Genomic DNA, 18840 nt, shown 5'->3' on the forward strand with positions numbered 1-18840 from the left:
ATGACATAATTAAACTCTTTCAAATGAATATAGGCACCTGAGTTAGTAAAGTCTTGTTGACTAGTAATACACCCTGAAAATCAATGGCCAGAGCAGCTAAATAGTCTAGGAATTTTACATAAAGAATGTACAAGCACTAGTGAAAATAGTTTGTCATATTCAGCAATTAAAAAGAAAGTCCAGCCCTTGATTATACAATAGCTTATTGTGTAATCAAGGAGGATAATTTGCTAATGACTTTGCTATGCCTCAATCTATTCTTATTTAGGGATGTATTTATAGCACAAGTGGTATGCAAAGTACTGAATCCTAAAATGCATTTTTCATTAGGAAGAGACTATTAAAGTGTGTTAACACTCCTACTCTTCAATCATTTATTTAGTTGTATTTGAATACTGTAATCAGTTTCACCAGTACTGTGATAGATCCAAACTTTGTCTTCCAAATGTTTCTCATTTGTGGTAATGAATGAGAAAGATACAAGCAAAACTGATGCAGAGTTCACTTTTGTTGCTTAAACCTGTATTTCTTTTATGAATGAAATGATATAATCCCATTAGTGGCCTAAAATATAGAGTCCATGGTAGTTTAGAGTAACTTTTGTGTAATATTTTGCATTATTATTATGCTTAAAGTGATATGGTTTTCCTCTTACTCTATATTTATTTCAATTCTAACTATGTCTTAGTCACTACATCAGAGAACAGTTACAGTAAAAAGCAAATTACGTATGTATACAGAAGGAAATTACCAGCTTTGAATAATATGATAAATCATCTTTTAACCCCACTGATTTTTCAAATGCATTTACTGTTCCCTTGTGAGTAATAAAGCAAAATCCAATCTATTAGTGATTTCTTAGTCTAAAAGTAGCAGTTCAAGACTGATAAAAATGGTCTTCTGTTCTTGCCCAATAGCCTTTGTGCATTCCTGGCATGAATAAAGTTAAAAATTAGTTAAAATTTCATGTAGAAAGCATCATTTTACGTAGGGAAAGGTTTTCTTTCTTAATGAGGCTAATTTATTTAAGATATTAAAAAGAATAACAAGTATTAGTGATTCTATTGTTGAAAGTAATTTCAATGTTTGAACGCACAAATAAAAGGAGAAGACTTAATTCTCATTATATTAAGACACAAAATTTCTCATCACTAGTTACCTACCTGCCATCAACTTGCATGTCTGCTCCCTTTGCCATTATGTATGACCACCCCCCCCTTCACTAAGGGGACATTATTATTTTTTTGATCATTTTCTAAATAAGGTCTCTGAGGGGAAAAAAATCTACACCCCAACTCTGTTTAATTATGTGTTAAGCTTTTACAGGGCCAGCATATGTAATCACAGCCAGAGCCTCTGACGTTCCCCTAACAAAATTAAAAGCCTTCAAAATGCTAATCAGTTATGTGGTTTTAATGCAAGTATGGGATCAAGCAATGAATACATGTTAACATGTAAGCTGGAATCCAGCCTTTAAATGAAAAGTTAGTATTCTCATGTGAGTTGGCTATGCGCTGAAAGCTGAGACTTATGAGCACCAGTACCTTCATCAAGAAGCTTACTTAACAGTATTAGTGACTATTCAGTCTTTTGAATATATATATATATATATATATATATATATATATATATTTTCTGACAGGTCATGACAAAATCCTTCGTTTGTGGCATCCCTGTGTTAATACTAGGCCTTCAGGAAAGCTGTCTGGACATCAGCACAGTATTGTGGAAATCGTGACGAATGAAAAAGATCAGCATGTCATCAGCCTTTCATTTGCAAAGGTAAAATATTTTTCCTAATTTCAAATCAATATTTCCAATCAAAATAGCAATGTGTTTCTGAGTAATTAATACTGATAGCATCTAGTCCTAATCTTATTGATAATCTGTTTATTTTAATTATAAAGTAGGCTTTTAGCTTAACATTTCCGTATTTTTTTTAGTAGCAAGACTAGAATTGACATATTTGACTTTCTTCTTTGTGTGTGCAAAAAAACACGTAATAAATATTAAAATTCTGATATTCTGTGTTACCTGTCAGCTGAATTATGGCAGAATTATTACAAAACCGGTATCTGAATGCTTAATTCAGTACTAATCATCTGCAACAACTTCCTGCTGCTTCACTTCCCTTTCCTCTCTTTGTCAACCTACCAAATATGAGTTTTTTCTTATACTCACCACTCTATGCACCATGATCAACTCAGCCTCTTCTTGAACAATGTCAGCTATGAAACTTAGTAATTAAAAGTATTGTTTGTGAATAGAAATTGTGCAGATTTTTACAAGTACAGCATGCCGATTTCTTATTCATTGCTGGCAAAATGTATAGCCAGTGGTGATGACCATGCTGAAAAAAGCATGAAACATTTCACCAGAATACAGACTTTTAAATACTACACAAGCTCTTTGTTAAAGTAGCTACATCCTAAGAGTCTCCTATTAGCCTGCCATAAGGATGTCTAGCAGTAAATAATTTCATTATCTGACACAGTAGTGCTTCTACCTGCTGTATATTCACTGGCTACTGCAACTCAATCTCTCATGTTTTTAAGAACAGACAAAAACTGTGAACAAATAGTGTCACTGATAGAGTGAGATATCTCAACATACATAATTCAACACTGTCCCTTCCTCTCTGTATTTATTTTGCTCATTCTATTGCAACTGGAAGCAGTTATTTTATTTTTAGTTTTAATGCTGCAGAATACTTTCAATACATTCAGAAACCACTGAGGGGAAAAGAACAGTCATAGGTAGGGGCTATTAAACCTGGGTGCAGGAAGAGGGTGGTTCTTGTGGTTTTTCCCTCAGAATGATTAGTGGAAATGAGAAAATTAAGGATAGTGGTATAGCAGTGGTACTGAAATGCTGTGTAGCCGTGAAAACCATTTTGTCTCACTTAGTGTGGAGTGGGAATTTGGAACTAGAACAGTAGAGGTCGAAATATTTTGTCTTGCCTGCTGAATCATTGATGAAAGCCACCCTAATTTAACTAAAACTACTCCTGTGGTTGAATTAGACTGCTTAAGTGAGTCAGGTGAGCAAGATTTGACACTACATGCTTGAATGCGTAAGAACAATCTCAGTACGTGTTGATCAATGGGGTGAGAATAAGGAGTACCTTCCTACTATAACACTCTGTGCTATCCCTTACAAACAACACAAAACTTTTATTTTCAAATCAATGTAATTTTCTTTGCCCTTTTTCTCCTTAAAAGTAATTTCATTTTTAATAGCTAATACTTAAAGTAATGTACGTACTTAGGCGTGGTGGGAAAGTACTGCAATTGACTCTGTTATAAACATACCTTCCTCTTGTTTTTATTCTGACAGAATCCAGGAAGGATGTCTTAGTTTCAGATGGGATGGAGTTATTTTCTTCACAGTGTCTGATATGATGCTACGTTTTGGTTCTAGGAAAAAAAACAATGTTGATAACATACTGATGTTTATAGTTGCTGCTCAGCAGTTCTGTACAGAACCAAGGCCATTCTCAGCAAAGGGCCCATGAAGCTGGGATGGAACAGAGTTAGGACAGCTGACTTAAACTGGCTAAAGGGATATTCCATACATATGATATCATGCAGAAGGAGTTTTGTAGGGAGTGGGAGTTCTCTCCCCTGCTACTCGGGGCTAGCTGGGCATTGGCTGGGGATGGTGAGCAATTAATTGTGCATCATTTGTTATATACATACGTGTGTGTGTGTCCCAATTCTTATCCTTTTCCTTTTCTCTATGTTAGTAAATGGTTTTGTCTCAACCCATACAAGCTCTACTTTGTGGGACTTTTTTTTCAATTCTTTCCCATATCTGACAGGGAAGGGGATGGAATGAGTGAACGAAGGTGAACAAAGTTGTTCAACACTACTTAGCTGCCGCAATAAACATTGGTGTGTTATGAAAATTGTTTTTTCTCCTAGAACAAAAGCATAGCATCATACTAGATACTCTGAAGAAAACAGTTCCATCCCAGCTGAAACTAAGACAGAAGGTAATAAGAGCAAGACATGTTATTGGTTTGTATATCTTGTGATTTTGCAAATTTACAGGAATCTTAATACTAGCAGCCTCTAGCTTTTCCTCTCCAGGTCTGCTGAATGGCAAACTTGCTGTGTAATATCTCACAGGGGAGTCAAATGCTTTCTGCCTGTCTAGAACCAAGCATGTCATTGTATCAAAGCCTGTGTAGATTACCATCTATGTTTCTCTGGCCTATTTTGAAATCAGATAACATTGCTTTAAGGATGTATTTATAATACGGTCATCCATCTTCCTGAAAAATTACAACAGCTGAGCTGGAAGTACACTGTTTAATTTATGTCAAACCATTGCTAATCAGGACTGTTACTAAAATGTACATCAACAATATTAAATTTAATCCAGAAAATTAGAAAAAGGCATTTGAGAAATCTCCTCCAGATACCCTGCACAGAAATTATTTGGCTACATCTATATCAGATACATTTTCATATACTGCTTTGAAAGTCAAAGTTAATCCTGTCCTTTCTGGTGTGATTTTATGATAATAATTTATTTACTCCTCCCAGATATCATATTCTTCTCATATTGCACAGATGTCAAATATTCTTGAAGGTTCTTTGATTTTTTTTTTTTCATCAACTTAACCAATTTCCTGGTATTTGCAATGCAAATTACTTTTTCTCTTGAATAGTCTGCAAGTAAGAACTGCAAAATTAGCATAGAGATGAGCAGGCTCAGGGAGCCTCTTATCAAAGAAGAGCAAGGCTTTTTTAATTGGTGCCCATTGACAGACAGTGGGCAAAAACTGAAACAGGAAAAATGATCTATGCATCAGAAAGCATTTTTTTACTCTGAGGGCAGCTGAGGACTGGCATAGGTTGCCCAGAGAGGTTGCCATTGGAGACCTTAAAAAGCATCTGGATGTGGTCCAGTGCAGCCTGATCTGGGTAGCCCTGCTTGAGCCTGGTAGAGCAGATGGATCCAGGAGGTCCCTGCCAAGCTCAGCCAAACCATGATTCTGTGAAGAAGGATTTAGAACTAATTTTAAATATGCTTTTTTGGCTTAAACCTATATTTTTCTCTCTAGCACCTAAATTTGATATATAACATGCATGCATGCTTGCAACCAGTGTGCAGTTGGACTGTTTGAGGAAAATCTGTTCTAGTTATGGTGGTATCTTTCCAAAATGCTGTTTCTCAGTTTATGAGAATGCATGAATTGCATTCATAATTGAATTGCCTTCATATATTCTAGGCATATACGAAGGAAATGATCCAGTAGGTTTTCTGTTTCTGGGCAAATGTTTGATTATTAAAGCATTAAATTTTTATTATTAAAGCATAAATAATCTGTATTTGCTCAGAAGAAAAAAAGATCAAGAGCCACATTCAGCCTGTGTTAATTTCTTTAGATTTTCTAACCAAAAACTGAGATCTAAGGATTAAGCTACATTAAGAATGAACTTGCAGACCTGCAGTTTTCTAGCTCCTTTGTTTTTTGATTGGTAAAGAAAGAAATATTGGATCTTAAAATGCAAATAAGGTGTTTACATGAAGAATATTTCAATACTACATCTAAGGTGAGAGCTGTGTCATTATTCTAAGGTAAGCTGAACATTAGCAGGAAGAACATGATTGTTGTTTTGAGCTCACCCAACCCAGGTGTTCAGGGCCACATGTCTGTGCTTGAACCTCAGACTTCTTGCTTCTGACCCACACACTATCTAAATATCCACTTAAACTGTTTTCTGGAAGAGTTAAGGGTCATTTCATATTTGTGTGAGGGGTCAGGCAGTTCTATTGTCAGCATACTGAGCAGACAGTACAGACAGATATACAGGTCTTTTACAAAATCTCTGTCACTGTATAGGACCTAGTAAATAGCCTGCAGACCCATTAATTTGCAAACATTTGCAAACAGTTTCACTGTTGCTTATTACCCAGTTTAATTTTTTTCAGTATTTCTCAATGACTGAGAAAGTAGCTACTTTATGTATTACCAGGTTTGTGGTGCTATTTAAGGAAGTGATTTGAAATGTATATTATTTTGAACTTCAGCAGATTACTGTCTCAGTAAGGCACCAGGTATAGGATCAGCTGCTGCATCATGTTGTGTTAATATGCTTAGAACTAAATCCTCCTTGTCTTTGCCTCAAAAGGAATCCCACTGACATCAATTTGTTTTTAAGTCTTCTAATAACTACGGGGAGTTGTAGTACTTCATAGGATCACCTTCAGAGATCACAGGGTGCAAAACTGAACTCCACAGGTAACTTACTCTATTAAATAACATGGCAAGCAGAGCTGCAGTTTGACCTCTGCTTCATGCCTGGTGATTTTTCTTTGGGGGTTTGGACTTTGGATATGAGTTTGTAACTTTTTCACTTGCAGCATGGAACCTTCAATGACACACTGAAGTAGGTAAGCTGTGTAGCAAATGAAATCCCTTAAGAAGAATCTCTGCACCATTTTGGACTACAACATCTATATGCAAAAGGAATGTCCATGGGTCAATGCTAATTCTGCTAATATACTAGAACTGAGCCAACAAGTATTTTTCATTTAAGTCAGCACTGCAGGCAGTATCACTGTTAATGTAGCTTAAGTTTTCCTGTATGGTGGAAACAGTGTGAAGAAGGAAAACGGTAATTTTCAACAGCAGTTGAAGATCCTTCTTTCTGCACTCTGCCTCCACTCTGATTTTGTTTTCTCAAAAATAGTCTGTGTGTGATTTCACAAGACACAGTCAAAAAGCATTTTGCCATAAAGAGTATGTCTTCAAAGGGCTTCAGTGTTTCCCAGTGCTTACCGTGATTTGGAAGTTCTTTATTAAATAGAACAGTTTTTTAAAAATGTTCCTCAGAAAGTTCCCCCAGTGGCCTCCTAGTTTCAAATTAAGAACAGTTTTTGTTTCTTGTCTGTCTTCATGAATTCATGCCAGTTATATGTGCTAATGCAGATAAGTAGCAGTGACATTATATCACACTGCCATGCTGGTGATGCCTTGTGTTAAAGTTATATGAAACAGTGGTTTATGTTACCTCCCCATCTCCTGCCCCCAAAAAGAAGAAAGGTTGGGTGGAAGGAAGAGATTTATTAATGACCAGGTTTTTGCTTGTATTCACTTGTGCTGTAAAATCATTTTCTCTGTGATTTACTGCTGTGATAAAATGTCAAACTTATGTTTTGTCTGACCGATTTTTGCTTGAAAAAAACATGATACTATTAAAATTGTTTATCTTCAGTTTTATTCCAATTTTTAATAGAATATTAATTTAATAGGTATTTCCAGAAAGGTCTCTGTTCAAGGCCTTATTCTTTTCACCTGAGTATCTCCATTGATATTTACTTCTGATTAATATTCTGTTCTTAGAGCTGTTTTTACACCTAATTGTGATTGGGCCAGAAATCAGCTTGGAGGTTTACCTTCAATATTGCCCTAAATTTTTTAAATTCCATCACCAATTCTTCTTTGTATCTTTGCTTCTCCACTTTTTTTTCCTAGGTGAACAAACATCTTCATAGTTTTCTCTATTTAACCAAGTTTTCTTCAAACACTCTCACTGGCTATTCCTCCAAAAGGCTCTTTTTGTATGGTTCAGCAATTGCATGCCTGAGTAAATTTCTGAAATAGTCAGAAATCTATTAGAGAAATATCACAGAATGGCCTGGGTTGAAAAGGACCTCAAAGATCATCTAGTTTCAATCCCCTGCCATGGGCAGGGTCGCCAACCATCAGACCAGGCTTGCCCAGAGCCACATCCAGCCTGGCCTTGAATGCCTCCAAGGGTTGGGGCATCCACAGCCTCTCTGGGCAGAAATATGATGGGCATGGTTCTGAATCAGTACAGGTTCCTGTACTTTTCCTTTTTTGTTTTCCTGAAAATAAACAGGGCATTCAAATTTCCTTTTTACTCAAAATCCTGAAATGCTTCTATATGAATTTTCCTCTAGTGTCAGAAGTGATCAGTTCAAACTGGTGTATCTATTTCTTTTCTCTCCTTTTTCAAAATTTTTCTGGATCCTCTGTAAATTTCTTTAAAATCAGGTTTTGCATGGAAATTCCAATGATCTCTAAATCTGTGTATCTTCTCCCTTCTTGATACTGCATAATCCTGAATAATTTGTGTCCATTACTCTTGCTTTTAATACTTTATACTCATTTTTATTTTGCAAACAGTGAACAGTCTTCTACTTTATTTCTTTCATGATACTTTTTCTATGCTGAGATTGTATTTTAAGTGGAAAGATTTATACTTCAGTACTTTATTGCATACAGAGTAAGAAATGTAAGTTCAGTTGTAGAACGTATGTCTTCTGAAGTAATCATTAAAGTATTCCTAACAATTGCACTGAAGTTTTCAAAGCATTTGCAAACACAAGTGTTCTTAATTATCAAAAACATGTTTAAGGACTGAGAATACTGCCTGTGGATTATAATGGGCACAAACGATGTAAATAGAATAAATAGAATTCTAAATGAAGAAAGAAATGGAATATAATGAGGAAAACTGAAAAAGTCAAAACTCTTATGTTTCAGAGTACAGCTTTCTGGGTGTGTTTTGGAGAAACATTTACTTTCTCTGTTTAAATGTATAAGGTGATTATTTTTATTTTTGTTCCTGAATAGAAATATTTAAGTTTGTACATAAGCAAACAGACATAAGACTGCAGAAATCCTTAATATTAAAAAAAAAAAATCTAGTCCCAAATTTGCAAGGAAAATAGTTCTCAGAGTAGAATTTTGCTTTCAAATATCCTTCTAATGTAGAGGGATTAAAATTAGAGATTTGAGTTTTCTGAATTGTCAGAAATGGATTTGACTGTTACTGTTTTCATTTTGAGTTTGACAGATGTCACGTTCATGTTTGTTTCTCAGAGTTCTATGTTGGTGTTGATGGCTCTTAGCTCATCTCGTTCTCAGGTCAACATTGCAAATCTTAGCCTTTCTTATTATCATTAAAATCATGATGAAAAATGCCTTAGGTATTTGTCTTGCTTATTTTCAGATGTAACACACTTAACAATGTGACTTTCATTGGATGCTATATTATTTTTCTCATACAAATGAAAAATAGTATCATTACTGGATTCTCAACTGTACTAACTTCCCTGCCCCCATCTCTCTAGATTTTTATAGTTTGGGATCTACAGACCCTTTCAATGCTGCAGGTCTTCCAGGATCAAGGGAGTCCGAGAGCGATTGAGACCCTTGCCATGGTATTTGACAATGCTTGTGGCACACTTATCACAGGTATGTTACTGTAACTAATGTGTGAGAGCTTCCCCCCCCCCTTTGTATAGATCACTTCAAAAGTAATGTCTCCTATTCATTACTGTGGAAACTACACCAGCAACAAACAGTAAAATGACACTTCTGATAGAGCAGATTCTCAGCTACAAAATACAGTTTTTTCAATGTAATGACCACCATTAGCTGAGCGTTTTTGTCATGAGACTGCATGCCCACTCTCATAAAAATCTGCACTAGCACAGGTGACCCTCTGTTTCATAGCTGCTAGGACAGCATAGTTACTAGGAAAATGTTTCCCAATGCAGTCCATCTTTTATCAACACAAATAGAAGAAATCAGTAGGTGCCAAATCTGAACTATAAAGTGGATTTGGAAGGGCAGTCCAGCCAAGATTGCAGATAAGCTCTCTGGTCTTCAAACTGGTGTGCAGCCTGGTGTTGCTATGTTTCAAGAAAAAGGTTGCCTTCTCTGGTCAGACTCAGGAAATGTGAGCCTTCAGCTTAATAACTGTTCCAGTATAGCGATCTGATTTGATGGCTTCTCTGGATTTGTGGAAATCTAGATGGATCACTCATTTCCTATCCTAAAAGTCAGTGCACATCCCTTTGCCCAGCTGGGGCTGCATCTTGGACTTTTTCTTCAAGGGGGAATTCACATTGCTACTCCATGGTCTGCTGTTTTGACTCTGGCTTGTAGTGGCGACACTACATCTCACACGTCTCATAACTGATAATAATTCAATAAAAAACTGTCACCTTCAACCTCATATTGGTTCAGTAGGTCCTGACAAACTTGCATATGGTGTTCTTTCTGTTCCTATGTGAGCATCTATGGGACGCACATGTTGCAAGCTTTGCGATATTCTAGCATTGCCACAATCATTTCTAGTGCATTGAAGTTGATGTTCAGTTCCATCCAAAGCTCCCTGTTTGTAATCCAACAATTCGCATGGATGAGCTGATTGAGGCATTCTTCATCTTGTGTGTGACAGCTGTGCATGGCCGTCTGGAACATGGCTTGTCTTTCATATCACTGAAACTCACCACCCACAGCCTTATTGTGCTTGCGTCCACTGTTTGGTCTCTATAAATGTTGAATGAAGGAATAATGTGTGTGAAATGTATGGGGGGGGAGGGGGGGATTTGCATGGTAAGACCACTTTGAAGTGAGTCCTGTTATGTGTTTTGCTAATTTCAATATGTAAATATATGTGAAAATATGCAGCATGGGAATTAACAGTAGGAAACAGTAAATGATCAAGGCTTTTGTGAAGGCAAGGCAAACCTTTCTGAGAAAGAATAAGCTACCTGTTCTACTCTGTAGCCTTGGCCTTTGTTAAAAGCTACTCAGCTGCTAGTATTCCTGGACTCAGCTTTTCTCTGGCACCCTCCTTCCATTTGGAGATGCCAGAAGACCCACTTGATCAGGAATTAAGAATTGTGGGAACTCATCCCATGTTTCTTGGCTCTGCGTAACTTCCTAACAAGGAGCGCAGAATCTTTGAGGGCCTAGAGATTCACGGGTGTCACTAAGTATTTTAGCCCTCTGTATCTAAGGAAGAGAACCTGGAAACCAGCAAGCCTTGTCTGGCCCAAAGACATAGTCACTGAAATCCTGGATTCCTTAGCTTTGAAGCCTGACCTTGGGCTAGAGAAACCTGAGAGAAATAAGGTTGTTGTTTTGTATCTGGAGACATCTAGTTCCAGTATTTGCACCAAGAACAAGGCAAATAGCTTGTCAAATCTGAGATGAACATGAAATCTTTTGTTTTCAATGACCTGCTGGCTTCTGTTTATTGTGCTAATAAGCCTGTTATAAACCTACTTACGTTGAACTGGAGTCCACAAATCAGAATACTATTCAGACTAGTTTATAAATATGCTTAATAACTAAAAGATATGGGAAGAATCTTATGTTAAAATTTCACTTCATGAGATTTTTCAAGGCATAGTAACAGTGGTTTTACATGGCTAAGTCCTCAGAAGAATGAGATAGCTTTGTCCTTATAAACACTGATTGGAGCTGTGTCTAAATATCTGTAAAAATGTTGTCCTGGACTCTGTTAATGGTGTCATTAAAAGGTTAAGTGAATATCTCCATGCTCCTGAACTAGACAAAAGGCTTGAGGCTGTATGTGGGTACATTAATTCTTATGGCTATGTACCTGATTTTACAGAGGAGATTTTCAGTTATTTGTTCACTAACATCCGTGGATGTTTGGTGGCCCTGCTAGGCAGGGGGGTTGGAACTACATGATCCTTGGGGTCCCTTCCAACCCGGGTGATTCTATGATTCTATGATTCTATGATCCGTGTACTATGGCTCACCTTCATGCTTCATTTCAGTACTGCCATAGCTTTCCTTCTGTGTCTTTTTCCAAACTGCAGTCCTGTGCCTGTTCTCATGCCAAGAATTAATGCAATTCCGTCCTTTGCTGCATATTTACTGCTGACTACATTATGGTGCTGTTAGACTGTAGCTATATTGGAACTGAAATAAGAGTCTGGATTGCAAGCCTGCCTTGCAAAAGCCTTCTCCTTTCCTTTGTCTTGTCTTCCCTATCTGTCTTTCTGTCTTTGCAATCCTTCTGATCAGGGAGCACCACAAGGTGAAACTTCATTCAGACCTGCAGTGCTGTATAAAGGAAGGTACAGGAGAGATCTCACTGCCTGTAGATAAAATTCTTATGTCTAAGGAAGTGGCTTGAGGCAGAGAAATACTTAGCTATTGTTTAACTGAGGTTTTCTCTTTCCAAGAAAAATAGTCTCAAAAAACAGACAAGATTCCTTATGCTTTTCAGAAAAACTCAAATGAACACTCCTCCTTGTATGAACCTTTCTGTAAAATATGCTCTCTCTTGTCTCACTACGTGCAGGTTCAACTGTCATTGATATTTATCCGCTAACGCACATGATACAAGATACAAAACAGGTCCCAAAAACACATGAGAAAAGCATAAATGTTCTGGCTTATAACAGGGCTTTTAACCAAATCCTCACTGTCTGCTCTGAGTCAATTCTGAAGGTGAGTGTAAGTTGTCCTTTAAGCTGAAAAAGTCTCAGACTTTATTACTGATGAGCTATTGGGCGGTTACTTAAGCAACTGGTGTTTATTACTTAAACAGTCAGCTTTGCGACCATTTTTGTGCTCAGATTCTTCAGGGAAGTGATAGCCGTGATAAATCAGCTATATTGGATTGAACAGCATTAATTTTATTAGAAAACTACTTCTCTGACTTGTACTGCAAGCACCAGACAGCAAGGTTTCAGAAGTGCCAATTTTGGTTGTGCTTTTATTTCCTTTGGCCATATTTTGGTACGCTTCACCTGATCGAGAATGGATAATACAGCAATAATAGTAAAAGTCTATTGTCTATTTAGTAGCTGCAAAGGACAATTTTAAATGCCACATCAAATATGTATCCAAACAATTTATGCAAACTTAATTGCATGCTATTCTTTCATCCAGAAGGCATGTCTCATGAACATTGCTTAAAGTATAGTAAATGCTGGAGTCCCAGACAGCTCAGTGGGGTATAAAAAACATACTTCAGATGCTCTGTGGATTGGTATGAAACATGAATAATGTCACTTTGTGAAAACAGGACTATGTAAAAAGGTATAAATATACAAAAGGGTTCTTTAATCAAAATTGTATTTCAGATATAAGGTTTCTTTAAGTAAAATTGAGAGTTTTTATGGTGCACTCAGTGTGTGACCAAAACACAGAACCTGATTTTTTTTATCCTCCTATTATTCCTTTTTTTTCTGAATCTGTTTCTGTTTGACAGCAGATCTGGAGCCAATTTGCTGACCTTCTGCAGATCCTTTTATTTTTCAGTTTCTTAGAACATGTTGTTCTGAGCCTTCAGGATTTCAGTCATACAGTGAAAGAGAAGTGTTGAATATAACAACCATTTAACAAGAAAAATAAAGTGATGGAGATGTCTCTCATTTGTTACTTTTTATCACTGCTAACTGCTGAAATGCTATTTAAAATATTAAATATGTGTATTAATTTTACTATTTGCATTTGAACCACTAAAAGTAATCACTAAACAAATTTCAGAAAACCCATAGACAAATACAGTGAATCATCATAGGTGTAATTAACAGTGTGATACTGGTTGTCACAAGTGCTAAGGACCTACAGTTTTCATTAATTACTAATGAAGTTAAGTGGCAAGATCTATAGGGTGATATAGCTACAGTTATTGAGACAGATGGTAATACATACCTTTTTTTGGCAGAAGGCTTGTTTGTGTGAATTGTCTATATTTTACTCTCAATGAGATGTTATTTCTCATTGTAAACCTCCAACTTCTTTAGATCATGATGGCTACAACATTACAATTACAAGATAGCTTTTGGCATCTGTTGCTGAAGAACGTCAGATCCAGGTAGTGCTTAAGACATGAGTGGCTACTTCACAAATCCAGTTGAATCTGGAGAAATTGCAGTAGGATCTCAGTAAAAGAACATGACTGTGTGCTATTGAGTCTGCTGAAATAAGAGAATTTTTTTCATGGGGAGTTTAAATATGCTCTTGGAAGTATTCATCTTTATACGATTACGCTAGAAAAAAATGTATGAGGAATTTTAGAGGATGTACTACAAATGATCAATTTTTTTTTTTTTAAGGTGTGGGACCTAGAAACAGGATATCAAATATACCAGATTGAAGATGCACATGGGCTGAATATTGAAGTGACCTGTGCAGCAATTGAAATAAATGGTTTCTATCTTGCTTCTGGAGCTCGTGATGGTAAACCAACTAAATAGTTCCCATATTTTTATTATGTTTATGTGAAATGGCATACAAGCAATCAGAACTCTTTGTCTTGAACTGCTTTGTCTCAGTGATAGAATGAACTTTGGCTTTCAACCAAGGTGGGAGGAAGTATTCCCACAAAGAAGTAGAGGGTTCTTTTTTTTTGTCCTGGTTATGTTTTATTTGTGTGATTCATAGAAAGGTGATTTTTGAATGCTGGGGCTCTGTTACTTTGCTTGCCTATGACTTTGTGGAAAAAAAAAAAATGCCTGCAAAGCTCTTGATCTGAAAATATGTCTCCTCATCTCTGGACCTAGATCTCTATAGCACTATGAGTGAATGGCTCCAGATGGAGAATAGTAGGTTTTTTTTTTTTTGATTTTATAATGTCTCAGCTCAATTTTGTACTGAACAACAGAATATGTATGTATGTTTCCTGACTTTTTCCCACGTTGTTTACGGTGCATCAGTTGTACAGAATGTGACAGGATCACTCAGTATATTCACGCATTTGATGCTACACCAAATTCTGCTGCAACTTTAATAATTTTGTAATCTGCGAACATTGAAGAGCAGTTCTTCCCAAATTCAGATGTTCAAGTATATACCTGAATTATTGAAATATATGAGCTATATGAAGGCTGCCTCACATAAAAAGAAAATGCCCTTTTTTCCACACAGAATACTGAATAATGTTTAGAATTTTATACTTTGCAACATAGAATGAACTCTTTATGGATCTTAAAAGCATGACTGTAGGTGAATGCTATCAAGTCCTACAAAACTGGATTCATAAATAATAGCTGCCTGTCATGGTTTTGCTTGGTTTCCTTGCCAAGGCAAGATATTATGACGCATAATACAGATGAAAAGCCATGAAACCATGACACTGCTTCACTTAGGATAATACTCTAGCTTCTTCTCACTATCCTGTGGGACAAGTCCAACAAATGTGTTGCTCTGCTCCTTGCTGTGTATCAGAGCCTGAAGTGGTCTTCCTGACTGCACACCATTCTGCTTGCTCTCTGATGACACTAATCCAGAAACAGCAATGAACTGGGCTGTGGCCTTTCAACCTGGGCTGCAGCCTAAAATGGGCATAGAAGGAATGAAATAACAGTGGGGTTAATGGTGAAGGTGATTTTTGGTATATTTTTTTCTCCCTAAGCTTGCTTTCTCAATAATCATATACACAGTTACAGCTTCTTGAAGATGATTGACTTAGCTCTGCATCTTCAATTAGATTTTCTTGTTTTTTCTCCTTTCCCTGTCCTCATTCAAATTCCTGAGTTTCAAGCACAAGCAATGTTGAAAGTTCATTCCCTTTTGTGTATGTTTCTTATTCCTGTCTAGGAACAGTGAAAATTTGGAATTTTGGCAGTGGACAGGAAGTTAAAGCCTTGCCTTTGACCCAACATAGCAAAAATGAACACTGCCTGTTGAAGTTAGCCTATCTGAAGGCTACTGAGAGTCAGCATGTTCTTCTTGTTTTGGAACAGAGTGGGAAAATGAAAATCATTCAGGTTTTTTAACATAATTACATGTATATGTGTATATATATACCTATGAATACATTCTAATTATTATTATTTCTTTCATTAGCTACTAATTTTCAAGTAAAATAAGACTTTCTCATTAATCAGTAGATGAACTTATAGAAATTATCAAGAAGTAACTCTCTTTCTGTAAGTCATCAAGTTAGCTTTCTTTCTTTTTAAGTTCATTAGTCCATTGCTTTTTGTGTTTTCAGCATTCTGATCATTTCTTTAGGTGTACTCACTATAATGGAAAATGAATATTTTGTCATTGTAACTGAGGCCTTTTGATTCAATTTACTAATAGGCTGTAACAGTTATCAAGATAATCTGTGTTTGCTGGAGGACCAGATCTTTTTTTACTTGTGTGTACACGTTACTGATTAATGTAAATGCGAATACTCGAATAAGTGAAGTCATTCACGGTTGTTGAATCTGATTCTTCACCTGAAAAACTGTTTCATTGCTCTTCTTCATCTTCATAAGATAACATTTGAGGCTGAGATCTGACTATCTGATGCAAAGGGACTACAATAACCTGAATCACTGACAGAAAGTTTGCAGAGCAACACTGAGGTTTTATCATGTGCTGGAATTCTGTAACTCTCAATCCTGTTAACCATTCGTTTTTAAACAAGAGAATCAAGAATTTATGTTTTGCAGCATAGGGTATTTGATACACATTGTTTAGCTGGCATATATGACACAACAAAAAGTTGAATAGAAACCAGGAGTCTCACAGTGAACAAAATTGGAACAGATTGACTCATGGCTATGTGCAGAACACCTTGGAGACATTTACTCTTCATATCTTCCATAGACAAGTGCTCCCCTCCCAGTGCATCTAATGTGTATGAGCTGGCAGTTCACAAAGGGTCAGGAGGTACCACTTTATTCCTCAGGATAATGTTTGTGCTGGGAAGCAGCTGCCTAATGCCCTGATTACATTCCTTAGTGCTGATGCAGCAAGAAGTTTGTGTAAGTTCATTCTGGCTGCTCTGGAATTTTCACAACCAGTGCTCACTTACAGTTCTAGCTGTTATAACTATACCCTTTGTGTTTTATTTATTACTGGCTGTACCATTAACAACTGCTTTGCTTCACAAGTGGAAACTCAGTCATATTTCAATGTTTTACTACTGTGATGTAAGATATAGAATCGTAGAATGTCTGATCACTCTGCTGTGGGTAGTGCTGCCGCTCACCAGATCGAGTTGCCCAGGGCCCCGGCTAGCCTGGCTACAACTACAGGGTTGGGGCAGCCACAGCTTCTCTGGGAAACCTGTTCCAGTGCTTGACCACCCTCCAAGTAAAAAATTTCCTCTTAATATCTAGGTCACTCCTCCTTTAGTTTAAAGCCATTCCCCCTTGCCCTGTCACTATGAGAGTATGTATGTCCCTCCTGTTTGTAAATTCCCTTCAAGTGTTGGAAGAACTCAATGAGGTCTTCTCAGAGCCTTCTTTTCTCCAAGCTAAAGAAGCTCAGCTACCTTAGCTTTTCTTCATAGGAGAGGTACTTCAATACTCTGATCATCCTTGTGGCCCCTCTCTGGACAAACTCCAAAGGAGGGACACAAGGATGGCATATGCATTAGCATACACAGTAATGTCTTTTAGGTGTGAAAGAGCTAGTGTACTTTTGGAAGGCTAGTTCAACTGCACAGGAAGAGCATAGAATGTACTCAAGTGAGAGAGGAAGCTGCTGAAATGAACTGATTCTTATCTGGACAATATCTTCTCTTTTCAAAGAGAAGCAGCTATTAGGTCATGCTGTTCTCAGACTTGTTTAGGCCTTTTGTCTGGGACAACAATCAGGGGTAGCCAACACTCTTCAACTGCTAAGACAGAGATTCAGATCCCTTCCAAGTTTGGTCGTTCAGTCCACTCTTCCAGAAGGTTGCTAGGCTCACTATGCCAAGGGAAGCATAGATTTAGCCAAGCCTGTGTTAGTCTCAAGGAAGGTATTTTTAAAAATTTCAGTACTTACAGATTATTTAAGTCAAAAGCTTTAAACTCCTATGCTGGTAAGTGATATATTACTTCTGATCCTCCTATTACTAAAAAACTGTTTTATTCAGAGTTTGCTTTTGATATGAAGCTGTACCTGAAATACTGCGGCACAACAACTATTCTGCAGTGATAGTACTTGAATTGCTGAATTATTCATGTAATGTAAATGTGCCCCTTGACTAACAGATTGGTGAAGAGTTTAATCTCTTCCATGTTTATGTGATTCTAAGTGATTATGTTATTCTTGTATATAGTTGCAGAACTACTTTATCTGTAAAAATGCCTCAGTAATAATGAGAAATGCAGGTTGTTATTATGAGAGTTTAAAGAGGCTCTAAACATGATGGCAAGATAAACTTGAGTAGCGCTCCAAAAGCTGTTTGTTCCTTGGAAGAATCTACCATACTCTCTCACAGTTTTCACTCCTTCCCCATATTTTTCTTTTTTTGTTCTTGTCAGTTGCAATTAATATTGTAGGACTTAGTAAAATCTTAATCACTGCTCTGTTCTGGAGCTTGAGACAACGGTGAGAACATGAGAAAACCTAAGAAGCTGATTTTAGTACCATTTTCCAAAACAGACAGAATTATTAAGGTTAAAAAAGAAACTGGTTACTGAAGAGAATTTGGAATAATTGGAAAAACTGTGAAGGTAATTTGCAGGAGCTCTAGGCATAGTGGGGAAGGACTGTAACTCAAAGCAATGGCTTAAGTATGGCTTGTTCTTCTCACAGAACTGAGATTACCATCAGCTTTGCTAATATGCTAGATATGAACTGAAGACTATCCATGTTAATAAAATAAGAAACTTGCGTTATAGATGCTTAATTTAGTTTAAATGGGAAATTAAACTGCATCTGCCAGATAAAGTTTGAAACGTTTTTTCTAATTAGGCATAGAAAATGAGCTTGCTGACCACTTTCTTATGAGTAACAAAATATCTTCCTCCTTCTTTCATTAATTATTTTAACAGGGTAATGAAATTCAAAGATATCTAAAGGTTACGTGGGTGCTTCCTGAGGCAGTGTTGTTTCTACAAAGAAATCCAGTTGAATTTCTGTCACTGAATCCAGACACTTTACAAAAACATGAATTTTTTCCTGATATACAGCTACCACCTGATACCAGTTCTCTAAGCAGTGATGCAGAGGTGAGAAACACTAAAGTTCCATTACAGAAGATTAGAAAGTGAAAGGTTTACTGTGCCCTTGAGGATCTCATGGTTTAACAACAGGATAAGAACCAGCTAAATATTCCAAACTTTCCAGTACACTGAAGTTCTAAATAA

At 36.8% G+C, this 18840-nt stretch overlaps 1 protein-coding gene across 1 annotated transcript in view; it reads left to right on the forward strand.

Annotated features, from left to right (window-relative positions):
- The window catches only part of WDR64 (WD repeat domain 64), a 61279-nt gene that overhangs the window by 22356 nt on the left and 20083 nt on the right, over positions 1-18840 (forward strand). The window contains exons 9-14 of the mRNA XM_048937762.1: positions 1643-1782; positions 9115-9238; positions 12114-12262; positions 13879-14002; positions 15362-15531; positions 18526-18702. Coding sequence (XP_048793719.1) covers positions 1643-1782; positions 9115-9238; positions 12114-12262; positions 13879-14002; positions 15362-15531; positions 18526-18702 — 884 coding nt within the window. The remainder of the gene's footprint in view (positions 1-1642; positions 1783-9114; positions 9239-12113; positions 12263-13878; positions 14003-15361; positions 15532-18525; positions 18703-18840) is intronic.

This window comes from Lagopus muta, chromosome 2 (assembly GCF_023343835.1).
Source record: "Lagopus muta isolate bLagMut1 chromosome 2, bLagMut1 primary, whole genome shotgun sequence".
Classification (NCBI taxonomy): domain Eukaryota; kingdom Metazoa; phylum Chordata; class Aves; order Galliformes; family Phasianidae; genus Lagopus; species Lagopus muta.